This window comes from Halichondria panicea, chromosome 16 (genome assembly GCF_963675165.1).
Source record: "Halichondria panicea chromosome 16, odHalPani1.1, whole genome shotgun sequence".
Lineage (NCBI taxonomy): Eukaryota > Metazoa > Porifera > Demospongiae > Suberitida > Halichondriidae > Halichondria > Halichondria panicea.
The window spans coordinates 2,882,963-2,902,751 of record NC_087392.1 but is presented as its reverse complement, the minus strand read 5'-3'; the positions used below and the strand labels follow the sequence as shown (position 1 = coordinate 2,902,751).

General features: G+C 41.1%; 3 protein-coding genes and 1 non-coding gene across 7 annotated transcripts; 1 reads left to right on the top strand and 3 right to left on the bottom strand.

Annotated features, from left to right (window-relative positions):
* Positions 1–15: 15 nt before the first annotated feature.
* Positions 16–7,503, bottom strand: LOC135350293 (iron-sulfur clusters transporter ABCB7, mitochondrial-like). 2 transcript variants are annotated; one of them, XM_064549038.1, is made up of 14 exons: positions 7,331–7,503; positions 7,178–7,252; positions 6,931–7,119; positions 6,758–6,878; positions 6,518–6,704; positions 5,792–5,873; positions 5,637–5,725; positions 5,480–5,567; positions 3,939–4,113; positions 2,570–2,727; positions 2,082–2,245; positions 697–998; positions 445–548; positions 16–344 (listed from the first exon to the last, which is right to left on the bottom strand). In XM_064549038.1, the coding sequence occupies exons 1-14, from the start codon at positions 7,430–7,432 to the stop codon at positions 135–137; spliced, it is 2,046 nt and encodes a 681-aa protein (XP_064405108.1). In that variant the 5' UTR covers positions 7,433–7,503; the 3' UTR covers positions 16–134. The 2 variants fall into 2 exon arrangements, with proteins under 2 accessions (XP_064405108.1, XP_064405109.1); XM_064549039.1 differs by having other exon boundaries at positions 7,168–7,252; positions 7,331–7,376.
* On the bottom strand, positions 2,856–2,927 carry Trnar-ucu (transfer RNA arginine (anticodon UCU)). Its single transcript has one exon. It is a non-coding gene; the product is annotated as a tRNA-Arg (tRNA).
* Positions 7,504–7,647: 144 nt separating the features above from the next.
* LOC135350319 (dehydrodolichyl diphosphate synthase complex subunit nus1-like) lies at positions 7,648–9,137 on the top strand. 2 transcript variants are annotated; one of them, XM_064549072.1, is made up of 5 exons: positions 7,648–7,951; positions 8,018–8,134; positions 8,353–8,505; positions 8,703–8,802; positions 8,959–9,137. In XM_064549072.1, exons 1-5 carry the CDS (start codon positions 7,648–7,650, stop codon positions 9,047–9,049), a joined length of 765 nt encoding a protein of 254 aa, XP_064405142.1. In that variant the 3' UTR covers positions 9,050–9,137. The 2 variants fall into 2 exon arrangements, with proteins under 2 accessions (XP_064405142.1, XP_064405141.1); XM_064549071.1 differs by having other exon boundaries at positions 8,018–8,143.
* Positions 9,138–9,784: 647 nt separating this feature from the next.
* LOC135350287 (uncharacterized) lies at positions 9,785–19,630 on the bottom strand. 2 transcript variants are annotated; one of them, XM_064549031.1, is made up of 13 exons: positions 19,149–19,630; positions 17,475–17,544; positions 16,069–17,309; positions 13,937–14,540; positions 13,567–13,860; positions 13,081–13,316; positions 12,929–13,009; positions 12,164–12,260; positions 11,936–12,004; positions 10,901–11,558; positions 10,109–10,174; positions 9,996–10,052; positions 9,785–9,914 (listed from the first exon to the last, which is right to left on the bottom strand). In XM_064549031.1, exons 2-13 carry the CDS (start codon positions 17,542–17,544, stop codon positions 9,872–9,874), a joined length of 3,516 nt encoding a protein of 1,171 aa, XP_064405101.1. In that variant the 5' UTR covers positions 19,149–19,630; the 3' UTR covers positions 9,785–9,871. The 2 variants fall into 2 exon arrangements, with proteins under 2 accessions (XP_064405101.1, XP_064405102.1); XM_064549032.1 differs by having other exon boundaries at positions 19,154–19,630.
* Positions 19,631–19,789: the final 159 nt, after the last annotated feature.

The following is a 19,789-nucleotide window of genomic DNA, read 5'->3' as shown; positions in this document are numbered from 1 at the left end:
TCATTTGAACATACACAGGAACAAATCCAAATACTCATTAATTTGTTTGTGTATAAAAATGTACGTGCGACAGTGATCATTAATAACTGAGAATTTGTTACCTAATTGTCATTATTTTCATTTAGCTCCAATTTTTAGGGAAACCCTTGCGTGTATTGTCTTGCCCAGAGCTCAGAGTACAGTGAGCTTGGGCTTGAGATAAGCTCTGAGTGACTGCCATGTTCAATCACTTTTCCTTCTCCCAAGACAAAAATCTCGTCAGCATCAACAACAGTAGACAGGCGATGGGCAATAAAAATTGATGTCTTTCCTCGAATTATTTCTTGCATAGCAGACAAAATATTCTATACGGAGAGAAACATAATTATAATTATACTGGTTAACAATAATACCCATACATAATTATAACAGCTAGTGTTACAACTACATGTATGTATGAATCACCTGTTCTGTAATAGAATCCAGGGATGACGTCGCTTCATCATAAACCAAGATGGGAGATCCTTTTAACACGGCTCTTGCAATGGCTACTCTCTGCTTTTCTCCACCTACACGTATAATCAGTAAATCTATTGTGTCAGGGCCTTGCGATTGCTCATAATTATTTTATTGCATACTATAATAATTTTAACGCAATAACATTACCCTTATAATAACTAGAACTCCAAGGGACGGGTCCGAAATATTTAGGCTTACCTGATAACTTAAGTCCCCTCTCTCCAACTTGTGTTTCGTACTTGTTTGGCATGTGCTCAATGGCTGTCTGCAAATCGGCCAGTTTGATGGTGTCCATCACCTCATCTCTGCTGGCATTAAGTCTCCCATATGCTACATTGTAGTAGATGGAGTTGTGGAAAAGTACGGAGTCCTGGGGCACCACTCCTATTGTCTTTCTCACACTGGTCAAACTCAAGTCTTTGATGTCTTGGTCCCCAATCAGGACACGGCCTTCCATTGGATCATAAAATCGATATAGGAGCCTCACAATAGTAGATTTACTGCAATTAAGACAGACAATAGTTACGAGCAAAAAAATCAAGTAGTTATTCTGGCTCTCTAAAGTATGGCCATCTCGATATACCGGCCATTTGGTTTGGCATGGATTGCCAACTAGATGTTTACTCCATAAAACTTGTCCTGAAATGCGGCCACTAGCTCACTATTATTCCGTATATTGGCCAGTACTGGCTGCCCCGAACTAGCCTCCTTTGCAGGCCCTCATTTTTCTGTTCTTTGTCATTTCTTTCTTTCTTTGTTCCTCCAGTTCCTTGTGACAAAGAATAAAAAAAAAGGGACTGCGAAAGAGGCTGGCCCCAAACTAGGTGAATATTTATTACGGCTGGATATGACATTTTGGGTGTGGTTTGAATAGAGAGCATAATGATTCATTACCCTTCATTATCCTCAAGACAGAACCCAAAATTTAGTCACTAGATTTGAGGTAAAGTCGTTTTTTTAGCAGCGGCTATTTTCTGAAATGCGGCCTATTCGCTATTCCGGCCGAGCTGCACTGTCCCAAGGGTGGCCGGATTAACGAGAGTCTACTGTATAGATTTAGGCCTGAGAATTTTGCTTGACCATTGACCTATTTTTCATTTCTTTTATCCACCGATTATGCTGCTATTAATTACACGCTAGAGTGACATAGCCACGGTACACAGGAATGACAGTCAATTGAGATAGAACCATGTACATGTAGTTACATTGTATTGTAACATAGAAATCATATTTTCTATAATTGTTCGTACAGTTGTGTTACATAACGGCCAGCTGTAGGTACTTGTAGTCTTCTTCATAAAAGATTCTTGTTGTTGAGAAAACAAATTACTGACAGTGTTTTTAAGCTTTCACGCTTACTTGTTTGTACCTACATGTATAGTTTGTCAGCAACGTCAGAATATTAATTTTACCCAGCATTATATTCTCCATTATACTTAGGAGCACCTATTTTTCCAAGCAAAGTCCGCTAAGGCCTATACTTAGTTATTAATGTACACTGCAGCTGCACAACTACGCAAAATAACCAGGACTGACTGTGATGGTCACCTGGAAGATAATGGTGAGTAATACTACAAACTTACCCTGAACCACTTCCTCCTACGATGGCAACCTTCTTGCCAGCTGGTACGCGGAAACTGAGTCCGTTTAAAATTGTTCTTTCCTTGTCATAACCGAAATACACATTCTCAAAGGTAACAGTAGAAGTTTCAGGGCAGCAATGAATCGCTGGTGCTCCCGGTTTATCCTGTGAACATTTAAACGTAACTAGCTATCCCATACATGATGCACTACGTGTGTTTGTAAGCATACAGACAGAGTCACCGAATTTTGTGAAACTATAAATGTCGTGACTGTATAAGCACATGAGTATTAGGTGTTTTATGTTTGAATAACAATTAAGTATCAAGCTTCAATAATTTCATGCAATATTAGTCAAATATTATGTCAGGAGTAGATGCAAGCTGTCAGTATAATTATTGTGTTTGAGCTGGAATGCCATAATGAGCAAATGGTTTACCGTAACTTTAATGACAGTGTTTACTGTAACCTATCTCTGAAAAGAGTTCACCTCTATTCCTGGATGAAGACTGAGCAGATTGAACATATTTTGCATGTCCACCAGCGCTTGCCTAATGTCTCTGTACACTGACCCCAGAAAGTTTAGCGGAATGGAGAGCTGAAAAAGAAGTCCATTCACCATTACCAAGTCTCCGACAGTCATAGTACCTGTTACAATGGTTTATGAAAATGCAGGAGAACATAAACACTGTACAAAGCATAATTATAATTATCAAGGGCTTCCAAACAGTTTACGGAATCAAAATATGTAATGGTCACAACAGGAAAAAGAAGAACACCCCCGATGGGACTCGAACCCACAACCTTTGAATTAGAAGTCCAACGCGCTACCATTGCGCCACGAGGGCCAACCACACATTTATTTGCACTGCATAGTTACACACTCCAAATTCTATTCACAAACTACGCACTGTCAAACCACAAGACCACATCACAAACATACATCCCATTGACAACTATGAACTAGTGGTAACCCTTGGTGAAGCATTGGAGACAGAAAGTGCTAGCACCATAAATTACAAACAGCAAAATGTACTGAACAAGAAGATTCAGTGGACCATAAGTGTCAGTCTGAAAAACCTAGAATTGCTTCATTTAGTTCTCCAAACTGAAATTCACTTACAATGTAGAAAACAGCTGGCATAAACTCACATCATCTGAGAGAATCAACCAACTAATAACCCCCCAAAAATGAGGATACTGTATAGTGAGTTAATTAGTAGAGATGTCGAATTACACCACACAATAAACAAGTCGCATCAAAACCGCCATTGGCCTCATTCCCTAATTAATGAAAGCACCGCAGGTGCTGTTACCTCGGTGGAGATGCCAAAGCTACTAATAGCTTTTATATACACACGATGAACATTTTTGCATTAATTAATTTTGCTTTTGCTGCATGCAAACTCAAGGAGTGGGTAATGATAGACCATGATTGTTGTTAAAAACGATCGATGCCAAGTCTAAAATTCTAGTGCAGAGCTAAGTACTAAGTAGAGTAGCAACACTCGGTAAACAAGTTTGGCTACGCGCTCTTCTGAAAAGGCTGCAAAAACTAGGCATAACTCGAGAACGAAGCATTATTTTGCAAATCCACAAATTAAAATCCAAGAAAACATGACTAGAAGCCTACAGAAACTCTTACTTGCACTTCATTGATCCTTGAGCAGCTGTAGCAGTCTACACACAGACACACAAACACACTACTGTATACCTCGCTTGTGCATGTGCACTGAGGCATAATAAGTATTTGCTAAATCTTCCCACTATACATTATTTTTCAAAGCCATAGGAAACTACTGTAGACTAAAGAGTGACTGGGTAATGTGCCCGAATAACAATTAAGGAACTCTCTGTACCTTGTGTGATTCCCTGACTGGCCATAATCATGACAGCAGTGAGGGCCACACTGAACACTGCACTCTGTGTGAAGGAGAGGAGAGAGAGACTGGTGGTGGTCTTCAGAGACGCTGATTGATACTTGCTCAATATCTTATCGTACACCTCAGCCTCATAGTGCTCATTGTTGAAATACTGCAGCATTAATTAGGAGAAAGGTGTCACAAATACGTACCGGTAATTACTTTAATTATTAAGCACTATCCAGAATCGTATATACATGTACATGTATGAACATCCAACATGAAGAATTCATGCAGGGACACAAGAAGGAGACAGCAAACCCGATACAGATTTAAAGTGAAGAAAATTCAAAGTAAAACTGTATCACTGCTGGCTCAATTTACCATTTAATAAAAACACAAGCACCCATTCTCATGCACTTTTGGTGCCAACAAGCGTTTGTACATGAAAAAAATGATTTCAATGATTTTGCTTTGTGCATATTAAACAGAAATCCAACGAGGCGGTATTAGCCTTCGTTTGTCAATGACATGCCTTGCTATAGCAATCGAGCAGAAAAAGTTACTTGTTTAATTCGATTCGAAGAATTTGGAACTGGTAACATGTCAATAAGTTTTCCCTAGAATATGACAACAACTTCAAAAGCCTATTGGAAATTCAGAACAATAATATTAACCATCAGATGAAGGAGCATGCCACTTTAATGAGAGTATCAGTTTTAACCATACTTGCCAACCGTGAATGCCTCCTATTCAAAGCAAAGTGTGAACCTTGTGCACACCCAGATACTAATTTTTAGCAAGCTAGATTTTTGATAGTACTATCAAAAACTCTTCTAAGAGAGTTTTAGCAACACATTTGTAAAATGTATGCACTGTAATATACATGTATATTATTATTACATACCGTATTTACTTGATTAAACCCCCATCTCGTTTAAACGCCCATGGTAAAGCTCTGTCTTTGTCAATAAACGTCCATCTTAAATAATCGCCTATGTATGGGGCGTGGCACTATGGGTGGAGCTGAAGTAGCACGTGGTTGCAAGCATGGCAGCATAGAATAATAGATACTATTCATGACGGCAAAGAGAGAGATACCGGTACAGAGGGAGAAACACCACTCCTACGACTTAAGATTTAAGCTGAGAGCTGTGGCAGCAGCCAAGAATAGCTACTGTGCAAGAGTTTGAAGTAATATAACAATAAACGCCCGTTTCGAATAAGCGCCCATCTCGTTTAAACGCCCCCTCTGTAACATCTCCCTCTACAGATGTTGCTAGGAGATAAACGCCTGGGCGTTTAATCAAGTAAATACAGTACATATAATGTACGCTTACTAATTAACTTTCCCTAACAACTATTTATAGGATTTCTACCTATAAGCTCCCATACTCATGTAATACATGTAGGTTCATGCTCCCTATTACAACAAATTCATCAAGAAAGAATACCAAGTGCTGAGGGCTGTCCCCCCTATTTCTGTTATACAACTTAGTTACTGTGGTTAAAAATGTATGCAGTGTGCCATGACCAACCTTCACTGTCTCAAAGTTGATGAGTGAGTCAATGGATTTGGATCCTGCCTCATTATCAGCTTTGTTCATGTCAACCCGGAACTTAGTTCTGTGGGAATGGTGTGTATATGCCATATAAATGTGAAGATAAAATTCATTCTTTATTGAAGAAACTAACCTCCATTGAGTGATCCAAAGAGTGAGGGCACCGTAGAGAGTGATTGTACCCACTGCGAGGGCAGCATAGGATGGGCCAAACTTGTAAGCCTGGGTCAAGCAATGTTGAGGCAAGAAATGTTAGAGACTGGCAAAAGGCCTAGTACAGGCACATACCAGGATTCCAGACACCATTGAGACTTCCAAGGCAGTTGGGAAAATGTTGAAAACCAGTGCAGACAGAATAAAATTAATGCCCCTAAAGGAAGAAAATAAATGATTGAGGCACTATATTATACTAATAAAGCACCACAGGTGCTGATGCCTCGGTGGATGTGTCAAAGCTACATAAAGCTACTAGCTATTGCTAATATACATGTACATGTACACACAGATATCATAATGTTCTTAATTTTGCTGAAATGCAGGCTATTCTGTAATCACAGGGAAACTCAAAGAGTGGGAAATGATCGACCATGATCGATGCTAAAAAGGATCATTCGCAAGTCTAAAATTAATAGCTGCATCAGTATAGAGCCTTGCAGCTCTATTCTCACTCTTGCAGCTACCAATAGCTAGCCTTCTAGTGCAGAGCTAACTAATAATTATGTCGAGTAGCCAACACTCCATAGACAAGTTTTGCTATGCACTCTTCTGAAAAGGCTGCAATAACATTCCGAGTAAACAAAACTCAACTCGAGGCAAAGCAATATTTTGCCAAATCCAACAAAATATGACTAGAAGCCTATAGAAACGCTTACTTACACTTCATTGATCCTGGAGCAGCTGTAGCAGTCTAGACGCACACACTACCATATATCTCGCTTGCACATGCGCACCGAAGCATAATAAGTATACTGGTACATGCTTATACGATTGACACAGGCACAACAGCCACCTTACCTGGTACCCCTGTCTACTGCTCTAGACATGGCTCCTGTTTGCTTTGAGAGATGGTAGCTGAGGTCCAGGGAATGAAGGTGGAGAAAAGTCGACTTAGCAACTCGACGTATGGAGCTCTGAGCAACTTTGGCAAAAACAGCATTTCGTAGCTCGTTAAAAAAAGATGAGCTCAACCTGGCAGCTCCATCTGAATGACACGAATATAAACTATAATTACAAATAGCAAATACTGCCACTTACATCCAAGTAGAAGGGCTGTACCCATAGTGATAATGGTTCCTTCTGGGGTTGATAGAGATGGAAGATTATTAAAGTAGTCGACTGCATACTTAAAGAAAAATGGCACTTGGACATTCGCCAACTGAACAGGGAAGTTTTGTAAATTTATTTGTAGTATAATGGAATAAAAACACCTTTGCTCCAACTAGGAGTCCCAGAGCAATGACGACTCTGGCCTTTAGAGAGGGTTGCTCCCGCGGCCAAATGTGCCTCAACATCTCTTTAATGATTCTCCATCCTTCTAGCTTTGCTGTCTCACCTGTGACATTACCAGGTCCATGGAAGGACCTTACTCCAGGACGTACATGCCCCTTCAGAGGTCGCTGCATGGATGAGGAAATCCATTAGACATTAAAGCCGCGCTTACTTACCATCACTTACGTTACCAATGTACGAACACGTTTTGTGGTAACATTTCTGTGCACGTACGTTGGACAGTAGAGGCCAAAGACCACTCTGTGAATATTATACAAACGCACGTATTAACATGAAAACGATTAAAGAGAACAAGTGAAGGGAATGTGATAGACTCACTATAGTGCTGGTTCGGTTGGCTCTAGAAATACCTCCATAGGGAGCCAAAGAAAGGGGAGCTCTCAGGCAAGGTGAACGTATGGCCACGATGAGAGCAGCCATTGTTATCACATGCTAGTGCATTCAAGCTTGTGACAGGATGGAAACTTCACGTGGTCATTGAACTGACCCCAGCGTGTAGATCTTGTTTTCATCAGCCCTATAATAAATCTGCTATGCAGAGGAGATAGACAAAAAAGCAGAGTTTTAAGCAACAGCATGTTCTTGTGAGCTGATGATACCTTTAGGAAGCAAGTAACTAAGGAGAAACCACTAAAATGGGTGTGACTGAAGGACTGTTGAGTTTTACACTGTCTACACTCCACTACTCCAGAATGTTCAAGATTTACGTTGGTTATGCTCTTGGTTGGTTATGGACTAGTATGCTATTTGTCTTAAAACACAAAGGAACAAAATTAGAGGCTATTCAGGAGGATGCAAATACTTTGAACAAGATTCCACTGCATATTGCCATTCTTGTCAACAGTAGAGAAGAACAATTGAACTTAGACGATCTAGCAAGGCTTGTTGTATGGGCATTGGCATCTGGTATCAATACAGTATCCCTCTACAGCCCCAATGGTAAGTGTACATGCACACCCTCTGTTCATGGCAGCCATGATATTAAATTATGTTGCATTCTCACAGATACTCTCAATGAAAAACTTATAACTCTCCGCCAGTGTATTGTTCGGCATCATCAAGTGATGTTCAGCCCACCAGTGCCTCTGGTGGAAGTCACCGAGTTACCACAGCTTAGTGCCAGTAAACATGGTAATATTGTGTTAAAAGCTAATTGATAGGGCTCATTGTGCAGGACACAAGTGGCATTTGAAGTGCCTCTCATTTCTTAGCAAGACTTTGAGGGGCACTCCAAATAGTCACAGTGTTTCGCTGAATGACACAGCTCATCAGCTGCACTGGAGCCATTCTATATAATTATGTTCACTCATTTTCAGCATTCAGTCTACTCTCCATTCCAGGCTCATGTCCTGGTCACACAGTGCTGGTACTCTCTCCAAAAGACGGGCGACAGAGATTGACTGAGCTAGCTAGAAAATTATCAACATCAGTCCTCAAACGACAGATCAGAGTAACAGATGTAGACTGTCATTTACTCACGGATAAATTAGTATGTACGTTTGCTTTAATATGTACTGTATAGAGTGTATATTTCGAGGGTATAAATGTTTGCAGTTTTCGCTGATTAAGCATGTACTGCGAAAACCTTTCTAACGGTTATTCCGCAAAAGTTTATACCCTCGAAATATACCTGCTGTACGGTATTTGTACACTGATATAATTATTGTCAGTGCATGTGTTCTCTTTGCAGTGAGCAGCAACATACCTGATCCAGATCTGGCCTTGGTTTGTGGAGGCACCTCCAGCACCCTCGGATTCCCTCCATGGCAACTGAGACTTACTGAGATACAGTATGTTGCTTTGACGAGTATACATCTATCTATAGTCTGGTTGAACAGATTACACTTGTCCCAAATCCATAATTATAATATCTGATTCAATTCCTGTGGTGTGTGGAACTAATAATAATAATTTGTGCTAACTCCTGATATGCTTTGCTTCTGCAGAACACTCCAGGGCCACGGGAAGGTGACATATCAAGATTTTTTCCAATCGTTACAAAGATTTGCTAAATGCCAACAGAGATACGGCAAATAGCACAGCAATGTACTATTAATAGGAGTTCTATTTTGTATTTATTATGTTCACAATAATTATAATATTATTTATTAGCGATAACATGTGACCCAACTCATCAAAGTTTAGTATCAACTGCAATCGCTACAGTGGGAAACGGTTTTTTTCTTTTCAGAAAATAGACAAATTAAAATAATCCTGGTCACCGTGTCTAGTAGACATTAAAACTCCTTTCCCATGTTCACAACTTGTGCATGGGGTGTAGGCAATAGTAAACATTTTACATTGACTTTCACAGTTGCGAAGCTGAAAGTCCTTTGTACTGTAAATATAGCGAATAATTAATATTCAACTAGAGAACAAAAGTTTTACTAATTCAGTCTTATAATTATACTAGTGGTAATTTCAACACCCCCCCCCCCCCCCGAGATAGTTCATAGATCTGATTAGACGTATACAGACCGCTACAATTATAGTAGGAAAACTGTAACTCAATTTTTTTGTACAGACAGCTATATTTACAGGAAAACTGTGAAATTCAATGTCATTGTAAACTTTCTGTCGCTGTTTTCTAAAACAAAAATTAATTTGAGGTGGCCACTTTTCGTTTTCATCACCGTCCCCCTATCCACAATAATAATATACATACCCTTATTATATCTACATGATTAGTCAATTAACGCGCACATGTTTTAGAGCAGGATCACTATACATACTGGCTACCGAGTAACTAACACGTGTGTGTCAAGGGCATGATTAACTCAAGAAAAGGCTTTATATTAGAATAAAGAACAGGTTGGTATAAATTTTGATCAGTAACAGCCGAGGTTGATCCTCGTAGAGTTATTTTCTTGTAGAGACAATTCGGAGGCTCGGTCGAGGGGGTCTACAAGAGAGAGAAAGAGTAATAATTCTCAATTTGTACAGTACAATGTTCTGTTTTACATATGTTACATGCATAGTGTACCGTGGTTCACTCCAATTTGATTTGTTTTGACCCTCTTGACTGGCCTTCTTTTGGTGCCTACAGAATTAATCGACATGCATGCAAAAGAATGTGTAATTTACACACAGCAGTACCTGGGTTCACTCCAATTTGATTTCTGCATGCTTTGAAATCCTGCTGACACACTTTTTCCTTGATACCTATACATAATTATACATCACAATCACATGTACCGAATATATATTAGTTAATCATTTGCGAATCCCTACATGAAAATTCTCTCAGCAAAACCAGAGGAAAAGTAATTTCCTATTTACTGGAAGGGTATACGGGAATTAGTGCATGGCCGATTTCCAATGATTTTGGGGCCCTTTAAATAAATTTGGAGACCTCATAATTTCCTGGTCTACCTTAAGGTGACATATTTTCGCGTGTATTAATTTCTGCTATTTCGAGTAAAATTGCAAAAATTAGTACTCGCAAATAAATGGCTGCCCTCTTGTTTAATGTATCCAGATCGACATTTTGCAAAAATTATACCAGCAAAATGTACAAAACTGTAAAAATGCAAACAAATCTACCTGTGAAAATATGTCACCTTAAGTATATATAATTATACGTATACACAACCCACGCATGTAATCTTGTAAAGCTTTCAAACGGCTACATGATAACAGCTCAAAAGGCTCTATAGCCTGGAGAGCATGCACTTTATAATTTTACACGGTATGTACACGTATGTGCTAAAAAAATTGTACAAGCATAAAATTAATTATGCTTTTTGGGCGATCATAAAACACGTGGTTATTTATGCTATTGGATTATACAGGCTTAGACTAAATGCTGATTATTGTTCCGAGCAGCTTGTACATAATAGCATTAGTTAGTGTCACACATAAATTTCTATATAGTACTACGGTACTCACCGTTGAGTATTAGGAGGAGGGGACCTGCTGCGACTTCGATCCTTTTTGTACGAGACCTTGCGTAGAGGAGGGGAGAAAGATCCTGACTTTGAGCGACGGCTTTTCCTTTTTGTTGGGTTTCCTTTGCCAGGGGATCGAGACCTCCCCCTAATGGATTTAGGTACGGTGAAGCCTGTCGCTAAACTTGGTCCAGATGGAGGAGGAGGAGAATGGGACATGCCCTTAGAGGCTGACCTTTTGCTACTAGTGGGTGTATCAGAAGACTTGGAACGGCTATGAGATGTACCCTTGCTTTTCGAAGAAGATTCTTTTTCCTTGTCTCGACTGCTTTTTTTGTGTGAACTTTTGTGGTATTCCCCTTGAGAAGATCGTCGGTCAGAGTGAGAGCGCTTCTCCTCACTTTTGCCGTACTTCCTTGAGCTATCTTTACGGGAGCGAGGGGTTAGGTCTGAGAGCAGCTTGTCTGCCCATTCTCGGTGCTCCTTGGAAGGAGGGGGAATAGGGACCGTCGGGTTGACAACAGTACCTGAAAACGCCTTAGCAACATCTAGCGAATCTAAGACAGGGCCACTGTGTTTCTTCTCGTCGGATTTGCGTTTCTTCTTGTCTTCGGGCTCTTGGTCAGATTCACTCCCTGAGTTATACATACTCATTCCAGCTGTGATGTAATAAGACACAAATCATTGAGGGAAAAGTAAAATGCACGTAAAATGTACATGTATAATGTATGTAAGAGCTAATTTAAAAATTTACAGCAGGAAAATGTTAACTAACGTATAGCGGGTAATTTTCATGGGGTAAAAATTTGTTGAACTCGAACACGGTGATTTTCGTTCGATTTCATTGCCTGCATTCCGTTAAACCACGCCTATGTTTCGTGGAGGTCAGCTTGCCAACAAAATAACGAACATTTACCACACAAAAATTACCCGCTATACGGTACTACTACTTGGTATACAGGGTGGATTTGACCACTACAAGTACATTCGCTAAATAAATGCATGTGCACAGTTAATTATAACTAGCATTTCTTACCCAACACATTCTCGCCGGAGTCTGCCTGACTAGTTGCAGTGTTCTTGAAAGCAAAAGACAACTTAGGCTCTTCACATGTACAAAAGAGACATCAACTCATTGTCAAATACTTATAAAAGTAGGCAAAAGTAGGTAAACGCAGCCCAAAAAAGCTATTATTATGCACAATCGTAATGGAATAATGAACAAACGTACATGTAAATGACTGAACCCACTGATGTTTCTTACTTTTTTCTTCTTCCAACACTTCATTTGCAACAACGTCTATTTCCTGGTCAGTAACTTCTAGCAGTATCTCAGTCAACATTCGACGTATCTTCATAATCTAATAATGGCAACAAAGTTATCAACTAGAGCACTAAAGTGCAAACCCTCGGCTGGTGACATGATAATAAAGAAACCAGAAGAGTCATAATGCAGTGCATGTAGCATGCATGACTAGCATGCGCTAGCACAGCAACTCAAGAGCAATAAAACTAAACTAACAACGTACATGCATGAGACATGCACTATGGACTGGGATCACAGCAAAGAAGCCTGGAGTCTTAGACTAAGAGAAGTATGGCTCCTTCCAGGCTGGAGTACGTATAGGATCCAGAGTCAGTCAACAACCAGTCACAATTCTACTTTCTTGACAATTGTTCCTGGTACGGGATCACTTCAGCTGAAAATACATAATCAAGCCTTGACTACGTATTTTCAGCTGAAGTGATCCCGTACCTTGACTCAAGGCCACGTGGCAAGTTTAAGCTTCTTAGCTTTTGCTCGACAAAGAAGCTTTAACATCAAAATCTGCCACTATTTAAACCAAGATATTGTTGTGTGAAGACTATCTATGCTGTAAATGCAGTGCTATGGCATCCAGGTGAGTAGATATACTTGTTACAAACAAACAGACAAACAGACAGACTACTATAACCCGTGGCCGCCCACGCGCCTCGGGTTAATGACAGAATCAGACTCAGGTGAACAAGTACAAGCTCTACAGTCTACCTTAGCAATTTCTTTCTCCTCGTCATCCTCCATTAATTTGAATTTCTTGCGCTTGATTGGTGGGGACTTTTGTTCAGTGCTCTATAGAAGAGGAGAATCCAAAAAGGAACATAAGTTGTCTACTCTTAATACAGTGGTATCGTATAACTTACCCTCTTCGGGGAGGGAGATTTTTGTCTGTATGATCGTTTGCTCCTTCCTTTCCTCTCTTCTTCTTTGCTTGCCTCATCTTCGTCAGAATCAACCTCATCCCTCCATGTGGCACGTCCCACTCCTGCTTGCTTCTTATTTTCCTCCGTCTCTTTTTCCATCTCCTTCTGTCTCTTGGCCTCCATCTTCTCCAGTTCATCTCTTAGCCAGGTAGGCAAAACTTTACGCTTAGCCTCCCCTATATTGAACATATAATTATACATGTACGTACATTCAGCATAATTTTTGCAATGTTATAAGGTGTGAAAATGGGCCTAATTGAGCAGATACATACATGTATATAACTACTAAATTGGTCAGCACTATACAATAACAAATCGTTAGTTATGTTGAACATGTCCACATGAACTAAAACTACATAATTATTAGTGGTACTGCCGTATTGCCATGTATACACACATATACTGATGAACAGAGAAAGCACTTACCAGCTTGTGCAGTGTACGCTGCAGCAATAAGGGCAGCCTGGGCCGAATCTACTACAGCGGGAAAGAATGGCATGGTGCCAGGAGAGAAGCTGTAGCCACCCACGCCGGGGTAGCCAGGAAAGCTGGGCTCAGGAGGGAGGGGAAAACCTGTTGATCTTTGTCCAATGAAATGGGACTCAGAACCCGTGCTTTTTTTCCCATGATTGTAGTCAACGATAGCAGGGGCTCCCCCATGGCCATAGTCAAAGCTTTCTATCTGAGATGCTAGTGGACGGCTAGGCTCACGATAGTGTTCTAGAGGCATAGAGAGAAAAACATTTATTGCAATTGCTATCTGTACGTCACGTACATCATGCACGCAACAACTTACCCTCTGTGTGGGATGATCCTTGTCCTACATAGCTGTAATCATCCGCAACAGGGGGAGGTCTCCTGTACTCTTCCCCCTGATACCTTTGATCCGAAATAGATGGACTAGTACTGGGCAATGTGGGGTATCTATCATCCCTCCGTTCATTTGCCTGGTACCTCTCTCTCATAGGAGGGGGCTCGGGTGAGAATCTCGCCTCCCTCATAGGTGGGCCATCGATGGGAGGATATCTGTCACCAGCAGGGCGCTCCTGGTCCTGATACCTCTGACGAATATCAAAATCACGCGAGTCGCTCCAATTTCCTTTCTCCTGATACACTTCACGGTCCTCCAAGCGATTTCTTTCCGGCGGGTAGTATTCTGGTCGTTTGGGGTCAGAATAGCCAGATTCTCTATTGTCATAGCTCTTGTTGTAGTCATGGGAATACTCGTTTCTACCCCTGTAATCAGTATGTTCTGGATAGTCCCCTTGCTGTGAGTAGGTGTTGTAGACCTGAGGTGTCACATTGTAGCCATCAAACTCTCTAGCGTCTCCTGTTTGAGAAGGCTCTTTATCTGCATGCACTGTCTGCGCCGGAGTAGGGTTGCCTATTCTGTAGTGTGTCTAACCAGACCAACATAAAAAATAATAAAGAACATACTTATTATACATGTAGGTCATGCATGCAGGCAAACCAAAAAACTGGAGCACTGAAGTGCTAACCCTTGGCTGGTGACATGATTATAAAGAAACCAGAAACCAGAGGAGTGAGTGCATGTAGTATATATGACCGACTTGTCTAGCACAGCAACTCAGGAACAATAAAACCAGAGTGGACTCAGGAGGCATGATGAAACATTTGAGAACAAAGTTTTAGTGGTACATGAGACATGCACTGTGGACTAAGATTTGGACTAGGATCACAGCAAAGAAGGCTGGAGTCGTAGAGAAGTATGGCTCCTTGCAGAGTCAGTAAAGAAGGCTCCCCAGGCAATAAACCAGTCACAATTCTAGCTTTCTACTTTAGTGACCCTTTTCCATTGTTTAGGCCTGGTACGAGATCACTTCAGCTACAAGTAAGTGCCTTGAATAAAAGGCCACAGTGTGTAGCTAGCTCAACGTGCAAGTTCGCTTTTATTCGACAATGAAGCTTTATTATAAAAATCTGCCACTATTAAAATGAAAGCACCGCGGGCGGGTGCTGATGCCTCGGTGGAGGTGCCAAAGCTACATAACATAAAGCTACTAATAGCTAGCTTTTATACACACATCGATTATAATATCATGATGAACATTTTTAATTTTGCTGCATGCAGAATACAAAATCACAGGGAAACTCAAAGAGTGGGTGATAATCGACGATGATTGTTGTTAAAAACAATCGATGCCAAAAGTTCAAGTCTAAAATTAATGGCTGCAAGTCACAGAGCCTTGCAGCTCTCTTCTCACTCTTGCAGCTACCAATAGCTAGCGTTCTAGTGCAGAGCTAACTACTAAGTAGAGTAGCAACACTCAGTGAACAAGTTTTGCTTCGGACTCTTCTGAAAAGGCTGCAATGGCATTCCAACTAAGCAAAACTAGGCATAACTCGAGAACAAAGCTTTATTTTGCAAATCCATGAATACGAATCCAAGAAAACATGACTAGAAGGCTATATTTCATTGATCCTTGAGCTGCTGTAACAGTCTACACACACACACACACACAAACACACTACCGTATACCTCGCTTGCGCTTGAGCACCGAGGCATAACTATTTATGTGAAGGCTATCCATGCTGTAAACACAGCGCTATGATATCCAGGTGAGTAAACTCAGAATACACAACAGACAAACAAACCAATAGACTACTATACCCGCTGGCCGCAGCACGGCCTAGGGTAATAACGTGCAGCACGGCCTAGGGTAATAACGTGTCACAGCATGTCACAGCATGCATAATGTGTTAGGACAACAATGTGCACCAGCATGTGGCTGTAGGTATACACTATAGTGTATACCTGCAGCCACATGCGGGTGTTATAAATCATTATGACAAATCAATGCAGCCATATACAATACAATGCAGCCACATGCGGGTGTTATAAATTATTATGACAAATCCTACATGAGGCTAGTATACAGGCAACCTGTGTGTAAACACAAAACACACCTGTGACTCTCCATCACTATCGCTTTCATTGGCAAGCAGAGCAGCAGCTTTTTTGTTGGCCTCTTCAGACAGAGCCTGGTCACTTTTATCTTTTTTTACTTGAGGTAATGCATTGAGCAGCTGTAGGCTAGAGGTAAGCCCCTTTAATCCCTGCAGCTCAGTCATCAGCTTCCCTAGAGACGCTAACATATTCTCAGCATTGGCTGATTTTGCTTTTGCTTTTTCTTCTTCTTGCACGGGGAGGATGGGAGAAGCTTTGCTGAGAGGCTCTCCTAAACCAGGAATGACTCCCACACCTTCTCTGTTTATACTAGGACTAGCCACTGTGGGTGCACTTGATTTAGTCATTCCTGTGTTGGCATATAAGTGTTCATCTTCTTTATCACGTTGGCTCATTCCAGAGCTCAAATTCATGGCTGGTTTCAGCTTCTCAGTTTTGCTTGAACTTGTAGGTTTTGGGTGAGATTCGTCTTGGAGAAATGTTGGAGGATTATCAGGATGCTCACCATACAACGAGTCATCAATATCAGCTCTACGCATTTTAACGACAGTTTCATCTTTTTCGTTCCATTGTGTTTCTGCATTAGACTCAGTGCGTTGGTAGTCTTCATGGACAGGAGCGTCGTTGTAAGTGTTTTGCACAAAGCCTCCAGGAGATTGACTCCGAGGTTGGCTAAAGCCCCTCTGACGAGGGGGTGGTCCCCTCTCCCTTGGACTAGGATGTTGAGGCATTCTTGGTCTCATTTCGCTTCTCGGAGGACCAGGATATCGATAGTTTTCGTGTGTGTCTCTTGGTGAAAAATGCCTTCCTGGAGGCTGGCGTTCAAAACTTCCCCCGCCTGAACCACTGTAGTAGCTAGATTGTTTACTCATAGGTGGCTTGAAGTCAATATGTCCCGGTCCTAATTCAGATGGATTAGCCGCTTTTGGTAGAGTAGGTTGCTGAGCAGGAGCAAACAATGGTGGTGTGGCCTGTGCAGGAACTGGAGGTTGTGCAGGCTGTATTGGCACTTGCTGTGGAATGGACATCTGAGCAGGTGGCAGGGATTGAGAGTACGAATGTGCGTACTGTTGGGCAGGGGCCCTCTGCGAATGTGCGTACTGTTGGGCAGGGGCCATCTGTTGTTGAGCAGCCATTAAATATTGCTGCTGTTGTACCTGCATATGCTGTTGATAGGCTTGCTCGTGAACAGTCTTCTGCTGAGCCCATTGAACAGCCTTGGCAGCCCAGTCTGAAGGATCTATTAAATTAAAGATGGGGATTACATTTATACAGTCATGTACATGCAACACAAGGATACAGTAGACAGCGATCACATTATTATGTATGTTAACAATGAGCTCAATACAAGTAATGTCTGTACATGTACATGTGTGAGGAACACCAAAATTATACGTGCACTTACTGCTCTGTTGAGGGGTTGGATTGTTGGAAGCAGCTTGAGGCCAGTAGTAGCCACCACCAGTGGGCCACATCTACCATAGGAGAGACACTATAACTACAAGTACCTTCACTAAAGCTAAGAGCAACCAGTGAATAGCGTATACAGTTGGTCCAAATAGGGCCTTCCTGACACTAATGGTTAGCATTATTTACGTGTGACACACTTGTGGCCAATTGCGCATTACGCAACGCAATATAGTTAAAGTTAATAATATACTATAACGTAAGTGTACATGGCTTAAAAGTAGTGTTGAAATATTCTGGGCTTAGCAAAAGTACCGGAGAAAAGAAAATCACAAGCTAATGCCTCAAGGCATGAATTGCTTTTGAAAAAGTAACGGAGTGTTATGGAAGAGGAAAATATATGTGATGGCTACAGGTGATAGAAGATGTACTGTATAGCAGGTAATTTTCGTGGGCCAAAATATTCGTGGTTTTCGTGATTGGAGGTCTGACCACGAATATTTTACCCACGAATGAAGCGACCTTGCCTACCTTTACCTGCAGTGCAAGCAGCTACCACGAAAATATTACCCACGAAATGTCTCAATATTGCTGAACCACGAATATTTTGTCCCCCGAAAATTACCCGCTATACGGTATGTTTGATTACAATTATATATACAGTATTATGTTATCGGACACCAAAAAATAATTAAATTGTCTGGGTATAATTGGAACCGATTTTTATAGAGCACGCGAAGTGTCCGAACAAGCAAGCAGCTGCATGCGAGTTAGCTAAGTGTAATAGAACAACGTGCGACTGAATAGTTGCACTAGCTTATCTGAAACTCAAAAGCTACTAACCTGCAGCACTCTTGCTGGCTATAAAGCTACGTTACTTGGAATGTATCTCAAATTTTCAAGGTATTGTCCGGATATTTAAAGCACAGAGTGTCAGCTGTATTAGAACAAAATTCCCCCAAAAAGTGTCCGGGCTAATTAGAAGTGTCCAATAAATTAGAAGATATACACGGTAGTGCATTTCCTGTCAATGTATTGGAAGGATCTGCTGAGCTAGAGAGGTTAAAGTTTAAAGTTCGCAATGGCTGCTGCTTCTGGCAGTTTTTTTCTCACTCTTGTACATGTAGCTAACAAATAGCTAGCGTTTCAGTGCGAACAGATAATGCTACAAACATTTCTGAAGAGACTGCAAAAGCCTTCACTGTAAGTAAAATAACTAGAGAGAGAGAGAGAGAGAGAGAGAGAGAGAGAGAGAGAGAGAGAGAGAGAGAGAGAGATTCAGTTTGCAAATCCATGAATCAAAATCCGTTTGCAAATCCATGAATCAAAATCCGAAGAGAACGTGGCTAGAGCCTATAGAAGCAGTTAGTTTTGCAACTGTTGAGCAGATACCACTGGAATACACACAGACAGCTTTACTGCATTTCTTGTGCGGCTATGCCTCGATAGACAGCAAGTCATGCAACAAGTCATAACCATCTCTTGGTGGTTGTCTACCCCTGTGGGGATCCACACACACACACACATAGATACCCAAATCAGATCTCAAAGATCAGCTATTTTATTCACACAATTATTGAATGTGCACAAAAACAATTATTCATAGTGATCATCACCAGTATGAACCACGCATCTTGTAGTTAATCCACAGTTAGAGATATTGGATAATCACCTTACTTTCAACCTTTATCTTTCTGGAGCAGAAAAAAACCAACCACAAGAGAGCTAGCTAGAGAACATGTGTGATTTTCTAAATAACCCACAGTGTCACTCACCTCTGACCTCAGTAACAAGGAGAAAACCTAGAGAAAAAACATGGCCTCTATTCTGAGATTTGGTGTCCGTCGCCTCAACCAGTTCTCTCAAGGATCTTTGAGAAGGTTACAAAGTACATTCGCAAAAGAATGGGCCGAAGAAGAAACTCACGCTCTGAAAACGATGGCCACATGGAAATTGATATCAATCTTTGTAGCCTTTCCAAGTATTGGCGTTGTCACATACAGCTCTTTCAAGAAAGAGCAGGCTCACCTTCAGCACTTGGAAGAGCATGGCCACCCAGAGTTCACTCCTTATGCTCATCTGAGGATTAGAAGTAAGCCCTTCCCCTGGGGAGATGGAAACCACAGTTTGTTTCACAACCCCCACACCAACCCTTTGCCGGAAGGATACGAGAATAGCCTCTAAACTGGAGATAGCTTGATGAACATGTACTGTCTGTGTAGGTATTGTAGTCATGGAGTCCTATTAATTTTAGTTAAGCTATGAGTTACTGTATTATAAATTCATCTGTATTATAAATTAATTATATACACA